Source organism: Salarias fasciatus, chromosome 7, assembly GCF_902148845.1.
Source record: "Salarias fasciatus chromosome 7, fSalaFa1.1, whole genome shotgun sequence".
In the NCBI taxonomy this organism is placed as follows: domain Eukaryota; kingdom Metazoa; phylum Chordata; class Actinopteri; order Blenniiformes; family Blenniidae; genus Salarias; species Salarias fasciatus.
The window spans coordinates 17,443,551-17,457,216 of record NC_043751.1 but is presented as its reverse complement, the minus strand read 5'-3'; the positions used below and the strand labels follow the sequence as shown (position 1 = coordinate 17,457,216).

Below are 13,666 nucleotides of genomic sequence, written 5' to 3'. Positions count from 1 at the left end.
TTCTTCAGTAATTAAGACGCCCTGGTCAAGTTTCAGCTCGGTTTCCTGACTCTAATTTCAAGCAACATCAAAACTGTCAGTCTTGAAAAACAGATGTCTTTGTCAACACCAATTGTTCTGTCTGCCATGGCCCATCTTCTTCACCACATCTCTACTGACATCCAGTGGCCGTGTTCCATCACAGCAGATATGAATTCCCTATTTTGTAAGTCGTGTGGTGAGAATAAATGCATATTGCAACTTAATTTGACAAAATGAAAAAGTAGAAAATAGGTGGAATTCTTCCACTTCACTATAAAGCTTCGCTTGCAGTGAACCACCTATGCAGCGTTCAGCCTTGTGTTCAGCTCATGTGGGCCTGAGGCACATTTTAGACACTAAAACCTTCCCCTCTGACAATGGAAAGCTCACATAAGGCAGCCCAAACATTTCTGATGGAGCCAGACGATACGCTTTCATCACAGAAGCCCTAAAGTTATGTGCAGACGTCTATCTTTACCCTACCGGGGCCTTTGTGTGTGCGCCTTTACATGCTGGGACAAGTGTGTGAAAGGATGTGGGTTAATCTTCAGAAGACAAGCAGCTGAGGTTTGATAGGTAATCCCTTGTCAAGCCCCATTATGTGTCACACTTTGCTAATTGTGCAAATCCAATAGGCACAAGCTGTGTGGACAAAGTAAATACTTAGACCCTTTAAACAAGCTCTAGCCTGGACATAAACAATACCTGCCCCCCCCCCCCCCCCCCACTGATATACAAGCTTTGAACACCTATTTTACAAAAGCAAACTGTGAGGCTTTGCGGTGGTTTCCTTCAGCAGGATCAAGGTTCGACTGGCTTCACTCTGATTTTTGACTTTGCATGTTGTTGAAGAATCAAGTGTTTTCACCAGACAAATCCTCTTTAAATTCACTGGTGAACCCGGTCTCTAACCTCGCCGTGAGGTTCTCGCCACCTCTAATCTGATTCCAGCCTTTGTCCTAACCAGGTAGGCCCCGCCCTGCGGGCCTGAGCCTCTGAGCTGACGTTTATCCTCGGACACAAACCATAAGCTGGTGTCTGCTCTTTAATGTATGTGGAGCCTGTGGTGGAGGTGTGGGGGGGGTGGGGGGGTCAGTGTGTGTGCGATCGCCGTCGCGTTTGTTGTCCCTCTGAATGCTGCTTAGTGGCTTTTGGGAGTCAGAGATGCCGCGTCTGTCACACGCGAGGAGGATATGGAGTCTGACAGACAACCTGCAGAGGATTTGACAACAACAGGTCGGTCAGCTGAAGTACAGCAAACGGCGTAGATGATCAGTCAGTCTTCACCTGTGATAATATAGACCGGGGTCAGCTGAGTGTCGCAGTCTGGTTCACTGTTTATTAGCCTGTAGGATCTGAGAAAATACCTGGAAAATGATAGAGGGACTTGAAGAAATTATCAAGAAGTGTGTGCTTTTATTTGGTAATAATGATTCTTAAAAAAAGATTTATCAAGGTACATTACAGCATGTCTCACTTATTCGTTAGACTACCCTTTCAGTCTCTCTCTTTCTGCTGTTCCTCACTCAGACCTCGTTCCTCACCGCTGATGTAAACCCCAGAATGGCCTTCGCTGAGCTGAACTCCTTGGCTCTGCCGTGCTCACTGCTGGTGTTGTTATGTCTGCACACAGTTTCAGGTACATCCACCGCTCAGCCGTTCACCCAGAGGTTCAGCTTCATGAATCAATAGATCTCTAACGCTCTCTGTATGTGGTTTCATTCGACACAGGAATGTCAGGCTGGGCCGGATGTTTTGATGGTCAGGATGTGTTTGCCACCGTTAGAGAAAACAGTCTTTCAGGAGAACTGATTGCTGAGCTCATGGTCGACACCACAATGGAAGGAGTCCACTGGAGCCTCGATGGAAAAGATGCTGATTGGTTCTTCCTGGAAGACAGAAGCATCCGGCTCAACACGTCAGATGACAAGATTCTTGACCGAGAGGTAATTGACCCCGGAAATCTTGATTCCAAAAAAAGTCACCACTGCATTTTATAGCAGTCGTGTGAAGAAGAATTCTGAGGAATGATCACAAATTTCGCACAAGCAATTGAATTATGTTGTGTCTGTTTGTACAAGTCCGAGGTTACAGTTGGAAGGTTGCTCCTAAATTTGGAGCAGGCGATCAGAGATTGAACCTCACAATGCCCTCCTTGGACCAAACACAATCTCTCCGACCGTCATCCTCCTCTCTGCCAGCTGTCTTACATCCTGGCAGCTGTTCAAGGGTCAACCAGATTAACCGCGTCTCAGTTTCTCATCTGGGCTTTTAGTCTACCAACTCCTATCAAACAGTCTTTGAAAGGAAGTTTGGGAATTATATTTAGAACAAATCCGGAATAGATTTTTTTCCCTTTCTTTATTTATTTTTTTGGGTCTTTAAATGAGGATTCCCGAGTGGGGTTCATTTTGTTTTTGATTGAGAGCTGCATTTCATATGTTTTGGTTCTCATGTTGATATTTTCTAGGCACGCTTGTTAAATTATTTGGGTATCATATGTAATTAATGGGGAAAAAAAGAAAGAGGCCAAATATTTTTCTATGTGAGTATTCAAGAAAGAATAAGACAAAACTGCAACTTTAAAATATTTTCCTTCACTCACGCAGTTAATTCATGAAAAGGTTAAAGGGTTTCTAGGTTAAAGTTGAATCGTTATTTCACAGATGTGAACCACAAAATGAGTTCATTAGGGTCACAAAGTCTGCTTTCAACCTCTTTTCAAGTCCTTTGAAAACATCTTGGACCCTGTTCACACAGTTGTTGTTTTGATTATCATGATTTAGATAACAGCTCCCTTTCAGGTATGTGATTGCACTATCTGTGTCAAACTATTTTATCATATCACATTTTTGTGTGCTTTTATTATGTCTGTGCTCCTTTCATCCTTCTTCCTCTCAGGCCCTGGGTCCTGTCCTGGTGGCACAGTTAGTGTGTTACGAGGACAACATACTTCAGGTCTGCCTTTTCCCCTCATCCTATTAGCAAGAATTGCCAAAGTGAACCACGCCGGATTCTCACGTTTTTTCTTTTGCTGTTGTTCTAGAGTATGCATCGAATCCTGGTAGAGATCATCGATGAGAATGATAATTCACCTGTGTTTGCAGAAAACACTGTCCAGTCCCTCATGATCAGTGAGGTGAGACGCTTTCCAAGACACACTTGCAGTGTTTTGTTCCTGGACAGATGTAATGTTGAATTCTCACTGCTCCCATTGAAATCGCTTGTCATTCTGTGTGTTTTCCAGCTGACTCCAGTGAATACAGTGATCTTTACTCTTCAAGCTACAGATGCAGACAATAATAAAATTATTTACTTGATTGACCAAACATCAGTAAGTTCTACTATTCAACCCAACTGAAATGTACTAATCAATAACGTCTTCATTATTGTTAATGTGTTTGCTTGAATTTTCTAGCCTGATGCAGAGTACTTCAAAGTTCTTCTACCAAACAGTGGAGAAGTTATCCTGGCCAAGCCTTTGGACTATGAGACAAAAACCCAGATTACTGTCACCATCTATGCCTCGGTATGCATCTTACAGACATATTATACATTGTTTCATATCACAATATTTAATTAAATGTATCTTTTTTCTACATTTTTCATTATTACTGTTTAGGAAGCAAACTCATACTTTGCATTATCTCTCATCCGAAATCTCTGACCTGTCTTCACCTCAGGAAATGAACACTGCTGAGCGCTTCAACGCCAGCGTCACCATCACCATTACTGTTGTCGATGGAGATGACCAGTACCCATATTTTGAGCCCTGCGTGTTGCTTCTCGAGGATGAGACCAATCGAATCTGCACCAGCCCCGTGTACACGGTGAATGTCACGGAAGGGGAAGAGGTCAGTCCTAAAACTGTCCAGAAATCCAGGGCCATTATCTCTGAGTGTAACTAGAATTTTTGGTAATGAAATCACATGAATCAACCACACTTGAAGATGTTGTACTCATGACAGATTCTCCCTGTGTGGTTGTATTACAGGACATTGTGTTGGACTTCTCTCCTGGTCCCATTCATGCCGTGGATGGAGACAAAGCACTGAACTCTCCTGTCAGCTATGCCATTCTCTCTGGTAACAGACACATTGGCCCAGGTCAATATCAGGGCTGTGTTTTTGTACATGTGTACATCTGTAACCGTGGCTATGTTCATGCTAGGGGATGATGAAGGCCATTTCTGGATGGATAAAGAGACAGGGGAGCTGAGATTAACCCGCGGGGTGACCAACAGACTCACAACACCTGTTCTGCATCTTCAGGTCATGGTACGACCCACATACAAGAAGCAGGTTTGAAAGGTGTTTCATTTAATCCATCATAAGTGGTGTTATTCTCTCTGCTGTTGCATTCTCTCAGGCGTACCAAGAGAACGACCCCAGGAAGTATTCTCTTGCTACAGCAGTGATCCGAGTCCTGGCTGTCAACCAATATTATCCAGAATTCGACATGGCGGAATATCATGGCTTCATAACTGAAGGACAGAGTCCCGCCTCTTTAGTCAACACCTACGGCAGCAAAGCTCTGATCTTGCATGTACAGGATCAAGACTTCAGCCAAGTATGTACCGTCACATGCATATGTACAACACGACCGGGGTGTTCAAATTAATCATAACAATTATGTAAATTAATCTGTGTCTCTGTTTTCTCTCCCAAAAAATACCAGGGCCTCAATCCAATGATCTACTTTGCCTTCAGTCCGACATCCAACCACACAGACATATATCAAGTCACCCATGAAGGACTCCTGGTTGCCAGGCAAAGTGAGCTCAAACCGAAACAGAAACATATCCTAGAGGTGAGCCTTTGAGAAAATACACTCTCGATGGATGGATGGATGAACGGATGGATGGGCGTACCTCTATCTAAACAGATTGCTTATCCATGTCAGCTTTGTGGGGGCTCCGGGATTTATCACTGCTCATGACTGTCTAATGCGGGACCAAAACAAGAAAGCTGAGAGACTTTGTTCTAAAAAAAAAAAATCATGACACTTTGCAGGTAATGGCAGTAGACCAGGAGTCAGGCGACGCCACCTTTGCTACGGTCGTGGTTGAGGTTTTATCCGAAGGGCAATCAAGTAAGAAAGTTCACCATTGGTAGATCGTAGTGACAGAGGATGAGCCGCCTGAACATAAAATCTGTAAAAATGTCTTCATATCCTGCAGTCCCTCATGGTGCTTTGGGAGATGGACGTGTGACAGGCTGCACTGTGGGAAAAGCTCTTTTTCTGAGCATGGTGTTCATGACTGTAATTGGATGCATGGTGTGGGTAATCATGTGGCTCAAAAAGAAGCGCAAAGTTAAAAGGAACCCTCTGGAGAGAGGCTGTGTAGCCCAAGGCAAACACCCCAATGTGGTAAGATCAGATAGAACAATAACAGCTTTAATATGCTCCTTTTAAGGGTTTTTACTTTTTAAAACCTTTTTTTTTTTATCTGCTCCCTCAGAGCTTACGATGGTTTCAGCTGGTGAGTTCTCTCTTTTCTAATGACTGGCAACTATGATTTTTTTTGCCCTGTATGTTATATTAATACGGTCATTTCCCATCCTGATATTTTTTTTTTTAGCATATTCTTAGATGCTAATAACTAAATAATCTGAATGAGTCTAAAGTGGTAACTGTTGTTCCTCCTCAGGTGAGCCATGGTGGTGCCATGCCCCACATGGACGTGGTACCTTACAGCAATGAGGAATACGGCACTTGCAATCCTTCATTCAGCTTCCCGGAAAAACAAGATGTCTACACCCATAGGGACCTCTCCACCAGCAGAGGAACCACTCAGACCAGAACGAGCCTCGCTGCCGCCAACGCTGTGGGCAGTTCTGTAATCCTCGATGCCAATGCTTCCAAAAGTTCCTCTGGTTCACCCACCTGTAACCCAGCAGCTGAGAATGCAAACCCCGCGGTTCAGGATGCAGCGTCAGTGACGGAAAACCACAATTCACCATTAAATGCAACCCTGGACTCCACTGAGACACAGCCGAACACAGGCCCTTGTCCTGTGGACCTTGATGCCAGTTTAACTCCATCTTTGACCCGTTCTAATTCGCAAGCGACGACCGTCGATGACCTTGCTGACCCCGTCACCAGCCCCTCCTCTCAGTGCAGTGTCCCATGCAGCCTTACCCGAATTGCTTCGGCAGAAATTGAAAAACCCATCCGCAAACCTCGTGTCAAGACGCCCCCATACTCACCTTTACTGACGTCGCCCTTCTCCAAGCAGAGAGGCACGTCGCCGCCCACCCCGGACCACGCTCTTCTGAAAGCCACGTTGGTGCATATAGACACAACGCCCACCGACTCACCTCCGGAGACTCCAGGACAGGCATCGGTGACTCTGATCATGGAGGAGGACGAGCCCTCCACGTCTCTGGACCATATTGATGATGAACCCATGCCTCCAGAAGGAACAGCTGACATCGACAGTCCATCTCAGGACCGAAGACTCTCCACGATCTCGGCGAACACCCAAGACGGCCGAGTGGCGGGCGACGAAGACGACGATGGGTTTCTGGGAGACGAAGACGCAGACAAGAGCAGCGACGGTGAGCTGGAGCCAGATGAGGAAGAGCTGCTGAGAGTGTTGGCTCGCTGCAATCCCATTTTTATCTCATTTACCAAGTGATATCGCTGTAATATTGCAGTCGCCGAAGGTGACGAGGCAGATTGCAGAGACTGAGGCAGGTGAGGTGAAGAAGGATGTCTCGGTAGACGACGCGGCGTCAATCATGAATCAAACACCACGGTCCATATTTGGAAACCCGAGTGCATGAAGGGCAGCACAAAGGACAATGTGTGTTCTCTCTCTGAATAAGTGTACAAAAACCATCTGGTATGATTAAAATTAGGCATAATGCCACTCCACTCACCTCATAGTTAGTTTAGATGGCAGTAAAAGAATTACCACTGAATTGCAAAGCAGTAATGAAAAGTCACTCCACTGAATGCATGCTGGTGTAATGCAGAGATTTTAGAAGTGTGGGAGGATGAGCACTCCCTCACAGAGCTCAAACCAAACACACTCCCCACCACGTTGCTCTTGGAATCATATGCATTACAAAACACATCTCTTGTCACGTTCGAGTGAAGCTTCTGATTTGAAATCTATGTTTATTTCCTAAATGTATAGTCTACTACTGTTACATTTACCACAGTTACACCTACACAGTGTTTTCTGTTGATTTAATAAAATGAATAAACATTTGACACTCCAAGGATGTGTTTTATCATGTTTTTTTTTCTAATTATATTAAAAAAGGTATGTCGTAATCCATGTAAAAAAAAAAATGTAAAAACTACCATTGAGCTGCTTTCTCTATAATTTAATTCTGTGTTTGTGGATTTTTTTGACCATACATCTCTGTCTGCGGTGGACTTGATACAGAAATACCTTCTGACCTGTAAATTGCAGCCTCAGTTTGTGGGAAACAGTCAAGTCGGCCCCAAGCTTAGTCGGTCTATAGCCAAGTCGGCCCCATGCAAACTCGCAGGGCTCTCAAGCCTCACGCACTGAGCGCGACAGTCACGCATTTCGGTCTTTTGTCACACACTCAGGCCACACATTGTATTTCTCACACTGAAAAAAAAAATACTGGTAAATTTGTCTGGTGCGCCGCTTCTATGGAACTGTAATTCACTGCTTTCAGCCTGGTTTTTCCTCCTGCGAAGTCCACCTGAGCTGACATGAAGTTTGTGCAAAGAAAGAAGGAACCTAATTGGTGCTGAATTGAATTGAATGGTGAGTTGTGATATACATATCACAGTGTCAAAATTTTGCATAAGTGTCAAAAGTGCATAATGTGAAATAATGTTAATATTTAAATTAAATGCTTAATGATTAAATCAAATATGATGCACTTTATTGCGTTTTGCAAAAAAAAATAAAAAAGAGCTTTAGAACTACACATTGTTGCCAACTCCTCACTTAGGAACGTTCTAAATGACATCATCTCTTCTAATTTGTATAGAGGCTCATTTGCATATCTAGGTCAAATTAGATGATGACGTCATTTAAATTGATACATTGTTGCAAACTCATACTCATGCAAACAATATTGGTGCAAAGTGAGTCACATGAAGTGACAGAGCTACAGCCATAGAGTCCTGATCATTCAAAGGCAGCTCTTAAATCGAAGTACATATATCATATGAATGGGAGTACATGTATCTATTGTCATACATCTTTTGTGTTTCGTCATTCTTTTGCAAATGTAGAAATGCTATCTATAGTTACAAATCAAATTTGATTGGTGCCTCGTCTCATGTTATCACACAGCGACATTTGAATAATTTAGATTGATTTTAATTGATTGAAAGTCCTTTGTTTGTCCTACAGGGGGGAAAATGCAGTGTTCCAGCAGCACAGAGAAAAGAAATATAAATGGAATAGAAATGTGAAACGTTAAAATTTACAAAGTCCAGCCATACATAGAAAAATTAAATGTAATTCAAATACAAATTTAGGATAGATATAATTAAATAATAGATGTAAGCTCACCGACATTATTAAATATAATTTAAATATAAATTTAAGACAGATATAACTAAATAACTGATACAAACTAACATATATAAATTAAATATAATTTCTATATACATTTAAGACAGATACATTAAATAAAGAACAGATATGCACTAACAGATATGAATTAAATATAATTTAAATATACTTTTAAGACAGACACATATGTACAATATAATAGAAAAATGTGATAAACACAAAAAATATACACAGGAGTTTCACAGAGCTGAATGGGTGATGGATGATTGCGCCCGGGCCGACTTGACCCCAGTTTGTTACCCTCTCTGAGTCTTTGGAAATTTAGCTTTTGATAACTGCAATTTGTAATTTCTGTCTCGAGAAATTGCAAACTGCAACCATGTCGGTCTCGTCTATACTCTGCAGCTTCTGCTCTTTTTTTTTTTTTTCTTTTTTTCCACGAACTCCATTTAGTTTGACATTTGATGACTAATGATTGGTGGAATGGGGAGAGAATGGTCAAGAAATCTAAACTGCCTGACTTAACTGTCACATGATCTTTTTATTACATTACCAGTCCCTGTTGGAAGGAATTTGTTGTTGTATTTGGTATGTGAAAGCTATGCAAGCTCAAGTTTTTCAAGTGAAAGTAATACAGACTACGAACTCCATTTTTTTTTTTTGGTTTTATTGAGACATTCTCAATCACAAAACCTGAACCAGACTGTTAAGAGTGCTCAGTTTGCAAGCCAACAATTTATTTACAGTAGAGTCACTAGTGAAAGACTTGTTGTTGCAGTGAGCCTGTAAAAAAACATTTTCATATACATTTTACTAGAAATCATCAACAGTGGTTATAAATGGTGGTAGTGATAACACAAGCAGAAGTTTATTTTGAAAGTGTTCAAAAAGGGGGGGAAATTTATTTCCCTAAACTGTTTACAAAAAGGATTTTTGTTTGTTTTTTGCTTGGCACAAATGAGTTACTTGAGCTGAATCAAACAAACCAAAAAGGTCACAAAAATAAAACGAGGAAGGCAGTCATCAAGAATACAAGTATATATATATATATATATACACACACACACACACACACGCGCACACAATCACACACATTGTTGAGGTGATGGGGGTGGGGGGGTGGGGGGCTGAAAGAGGCAGCATTAATCAGTCATCTCCATTCCTTCAATAACACAAGGCGCAATCTGCTTTTAACTTCAAACAGCTTGTGTTAAGGTACGGCAAACACAGCGTCGGTCCCAATGGTGACGTATTGCACTCGGCCAGATCGTCTTCATTGTCACTTGATTAAATTTTTTAATTCTTTTATTTATTTATTTTTTTACCCCAAACTCCCTACACTCATGTGTGACTGCTTTGTGACAGGGGAAAAAAACAACTCTACAACTGAATTAGCGACTAGAATTTTACATTTAGATCAAATTACAAGGAATGGAGGGTACAGTTCAGCTTTATGCTTCAGTACAATGTATTGGAGGATCCTTTGTAAACCGCAGCTCTAATTCTTGTTCTTAAAAAATGCAAGGTCAATTCATATACTTGTCCTCTGAAAGAAAAAAAAAAAACAATAAAAGATTGACGAATCCTGTCCTTTGATCAGGACATAAAAACTAGTGTGAAAAGTGAAAAGTAAAGCAAAGACAGGTGATGAATCCCAATCTGAGGTGCAAATGAACGTGAGGACGCACTGGTCACGCATGGACACGTTACAAAGAACGTTTAGAGTGCGCACTATGAGGACACATTCAAGAAATCCAATAAATTATTGTCTGTGGCTTCGGCGGGCCCGTCTTGCTCCGAAATACTCCACTGGCAGAAAAACAAAAAAAAAAACCAAACAAAAAAAAAAAAAGGAGTTCGGTGGTCCACAAGATGAGCGCACAGTCTCTGGAGGCAGATGGCGGTTAGAACTCGTCATGCCGAGTCAGGGCCTCGCCGAAGTCGGTCGCCTGGCTGCCAACGAAGAGGTCGTACTTGTCCACAATTTCTGCCTTGGTCAAACGGCCATCCTAAAAATTAAAATCAGACATTGCAAAGTATAAGAGAAATCCATCCATACACACATTTTAACTGCTCCATCAAGGTAATGTAGCACTAAAATCAGTAAATTGTTGCCATGCTGCACACACATTCACACAATTCACTGTATTAGTGCATGCAGTTCTACTCAATACAATACAGCCCAAGAGAAAGAGCCATTAGCGGTTTATTATTATGTACATACTTTGTCTGCGTCTGACTCATAGACCAAATGCTTGGCCTCGGCCTCAGCATGGTCATAGTCACTGGGCAGGATCCAGTCTCTGGTCTCCTCTTTGTCCATCTTGCCGTCTTTGTTTTTGTCCCTGAACTCGGTGAACTGCTCCCTCTCCGTCTTCACCCACTCAGGCTCATTGGAGTCCCCTTCCTGGTTGTACATGTCACCTACAAGAACAAACAAAAAGACAGGAAGCAGGCTGAGTGTGGAGCGTTTGTAATGCTGCAATGGTTTTCTGTTGAGAAAAAAAAAACCTTCAAAATTACCAAACACGCCTCTCAAGAGTCTTACTCAACATCTCTTCTTCCCCTCTGTGAAAATTTGCAACCACTTAAGAACAAAAATCTTTCTGTTGGACTGTAGGAACTCACCAATGTACTCATCCAGGTCAATTAAACCATCTCCGTTTTTGTCGATGTCCTCCATAGTTTCCTACGAAAGGAAACCATGCAGAGAATGAGGGAGTTGCAGAAAACAACATGAGAGCCATCCTTCATCGCCTGTTCGTGTGACTTACTAGCACTACGATGTCTTTCATGTGGTCGTACTCCTCAGGGTGAAGGAAAGCCGTAAACTCCTCCTTGTTGGCTTTCAAGTCATTGTCCTGGTCGGCCATTTTGAACCTCCTCTCATCACGAGCCATCATCTGTCTGTAGCTGTAGCCATCGTCGGGATCCGGGTCGTCTGAAAGTCAAAAGAAACTTCTTATCGGTGCACGTGCTTCATGCAAGCAATAACAGAATGATGCATCAATAAAGTACTAAAAAAAAAAAAGCTACCAAGAATGTATCCATATGTGGCGTTCTTGTACTCCTCCCAGGACACCACGTCATCCCCGTTGAGGTCGTGACTCTTCCACTGTCTATCCACATCATCATAAATCCACCTCTTCTGCGCGTGCTTGATCCACTTCTTCATCTCCTCAACAGTCACGAAGCCATCTTTATCTTCATCGATACGTTCAACCAACATACTGCAAGAAAGAAAACCAGGAAATACAGCAAACAATCACACCTTCTCTTAAAATTCTTTCATTCGGTACCTCAGATTAATATTTCCAGTCCTCACTTATGTGAAACTGAGTCTAGAACTCAACTATAAGACTACAAGAACATATTTTCAGTACCCGAGCCTCTCCTTGCTCTCCTCCGGTGTGAGCTGGTCGAAGGTTTTAGCCTCTTCCTGTCCCAGAAAAGCTTCATGGTCGTAGTCGAAGTTGTCAGAATCGTCGTGCTCTCGGTTGCTGAGAGGATCGTCGTGATGAACGCGGTCCTTCTTCTCCGTGGGTTTACTTGTGGCGTAAACCACACAGAGAGCAAAGCACATGACAAAAGGTCGCAGCTCCATCCTTTCAATGTGCAAACTCCACCTAAACCAAAGATCACAGAGGAAAGCGATAAATCACTCCAAACAATAACACTGTAAAAAAAGAAAGAAAGAAGAGTTTGACTTGAAATTCCAATGACCTCAAGTAAAACTGAAAATTATGTATTAAAAAAAAAGGGAAGAAAGTAAGTGGTTGTATTAAATCACATTTGAATTTACAGATGTATTTGATGAAATGCCTGATAACTAACTATATCTTTGACTTCTCAGGCTGGTTAAAGGTTTCATTCAGTCAGAACTGCATCCCTACTTATATCTGTCAGTGCACAAGCATATGATTCAATGCTCCATCTGTTTCTGAAACTTTCCACATGATGCAATTCCAGGTTCATCTTACTGCTAGTACTTCGTGGCATCCCTTGTAGAATTCCCATTTGACAAAGTATAAGCAGAATCCCTGAGTTACTTACACATTACCCCCAAAAAACTTAACATTAGAAATTATTTTTACAGATTTGTTACCACTCATCCAAGGCTTAGGGAGTGCACTGCAGAGGTACTGTTAAACAAACAATAAACCAAAGGAGATTGTCAAATCCATTGCCAGTAAAGCACCTTGTAATTCCCGAAAATGGGTCAAATCAAATTAACCGGGTGAAGCAAAACATGTAATCATCTTTAGTGAGAAGATTATTAAGGTACTATTACATCAACCGCCAGTCACAGGGAAACAGTGTGATTCTTATAAAATTAACTTTAATTGAAACCTGTTTTACAGATCAGAACCACTAATAAAATAATCCACATTATTTGACTAGGAATTAACGAGTTCGAGGTTGAACTTTCTTCTTGATCGTGAATGTCTCAGTAAATGTAATTGCTTTCCACTTTTTAGTCACTTTTGACATCTCTGGGCAAAATCTTGAAAAAATATAAGCTTGCTTGGGATGAGATATATCGGTGTGAAACAATACCTACTGTAAATATTGGAAAAAGATGCATTTTTGCGTTTCTTTTCCCCCCTCCTACTTTTATCCTTCCTATCGTTTCAACCTGAGGGAATAACGGAAGGCTGGCTAAGCCCGCATCCTGCTCTTCTCGCTCGCTCTCTGCACGCACACAAATAGAACACAAACCAGCTGCGTTACCTTCGCCAAAAATAAATCACTTTCAGAGAAATAGATTAGGCTACTTTTTTAGTGTCTACGCCCGTAATTTATCAGGAATACTCACCGGCGTCTTCGGCGAAGTTCGTCGTTGCAGCGGTGGGCCCTCCCCTCCGGAAACACACCCTTGCTCTTCCTGTGTTAAACCGCCGGCCGACCAATCAGAAGCAAGGAAACCCGGTGCGATGTCGCGCTCTGATTGGAACGCTCCGCGAGCGCAGCGTTGATTGGATTGGCCGAGAACCGCCACGTCCTCAAAGTCAACAAGGAGCACTTCATTCATAAAACTGAACCGTATTCCAGTAGTGACAGGTAAAGATCACAACAGTGAAACGGCGTGTCTGAGCTAATTGCTTCAAAGCATAAAGACAAACGCTACAC

The 13,666-nt window shown here is 42.2% G+C and overlaps 2 protein-coding genes across 3 annotated transcripts; one reads left to right on the top strand and one right to left on the bottom strand.

Annotated features, from left to right (window-relative positions):
• The first annotated feature begins 1,167 nt into the window (after positions 1–1,167).
• On the top strand, positions 1,168–6,661 carry LOC115391591 (uncharacterized). Its single transcript, XM_030095863.1, has 16 exons — positions 1,168–1,261; positions 1,552–1,660; positions 1,753–1,967; positions 2,923–2,979; positions 3,068–3,160; positions 3,269–3,355; positions 3,440–3,550; positions 3,705–3,875; positions 4,016–4,106; positions 4,192–4,298; positions 4,390–4,590; positions 4,699–4,830; positions 5,034–5,112; positions 5,201–5,391; positions 5,483–5,503; positions 5,672–6,661. Exons 2-16 carry the CDS (start codon positions 1,585–1,587, stop codon positions 6,659–6,661), a joined length of 2,622 nt encoding a protein of 873 aa, XP_029951723.1. The 5' UTR covers positions 1,168–1,261; positions 1,552–1,584.
• A 2,554-nt stretch (positions 6,662–9,215) lies between these two features.
• On the bottom strand, positions 9,216–13,426 carry calub (calumenin b). Of its 2 annotated transcripts, none has more exons than XM_030096742.1 (7): positions 13,353–13,426; positions 11,920–12,167; positions 11,573–11,766; positions 11,311–11,477; positions 11,165–11,225; positions 10,761–10,960; positions 9,216–10,545 (listed from the first exon to the last, which is right to left on the bottom strand). In XM_030096742.1, the coding sequence occupies exons 2-7, from the start codon at positions 12,138–12,140 to the stop codon at positions 10,441–10,443; spliced, it is 948 nt and encodes a 315-aa protein (XP_029952602.1). In that variant the 5' UTR covers positions 12,141–12,167; positions 13,353–13,426; the 3' UTR covers positions 9,216–10,440. The 2 variants fall into 2 exon arrangements, with proteins under 2 accessions (XP_029952602.1, XP_029952603.1); XM_030096743.1 differs by having other exon boundaries at positions 11,920–12,162; positions 13,353–13,407.
• Between the last annotated feature and the right edge of the window lie 240 nt (positions 13,427–13,666).

Bases quoted from the DNA above. Each gene is read 5' to 3' on its own strand.
- LOC115391591 (XM_030095863.1), top strand. From the start codon at position 1,585: ATGGCCTTCGCTGAGCTGAACTCCTTGGCTCTGCCGTGCTCACTGCTG. The intron at 2,980-3,067 runs GTCTGCCTTTTC...CTGTTGTTCTAG, and splicing joins ACGAGGACAACATACTTCAG to AGTATGCATCGAATCCTGGT. The intron at 4,299-4,389 runs GTACGACCCACA...GCATTCTCTCAG, and splicing joins TTCTGCATCTTCAGGTCATG to GCGTACCAAGAGAACGACCC.
- calub (XM_030096742.1), bottom strand. From the start codon at position 12,140: ATGGAGCTGCGACCTTTTGTCATGTGCTTTGCTCTCTGTGTGGTTTAC. The intron at 11,767-11,919 runs GTACTGAAAATA...TCTTTCTTGCAG, and splicing joins GAGAGCAAGGAGAGGCTCGG to TATGTTGGTTGAACGTATCG. The intron at 11,226-11,310 runs GTAAGTCACACG...TTCCTTTCGTAG, and splicing joins TGAAAGACATCGTAGTGCTA to GAAACTATGGAGGACATCGA.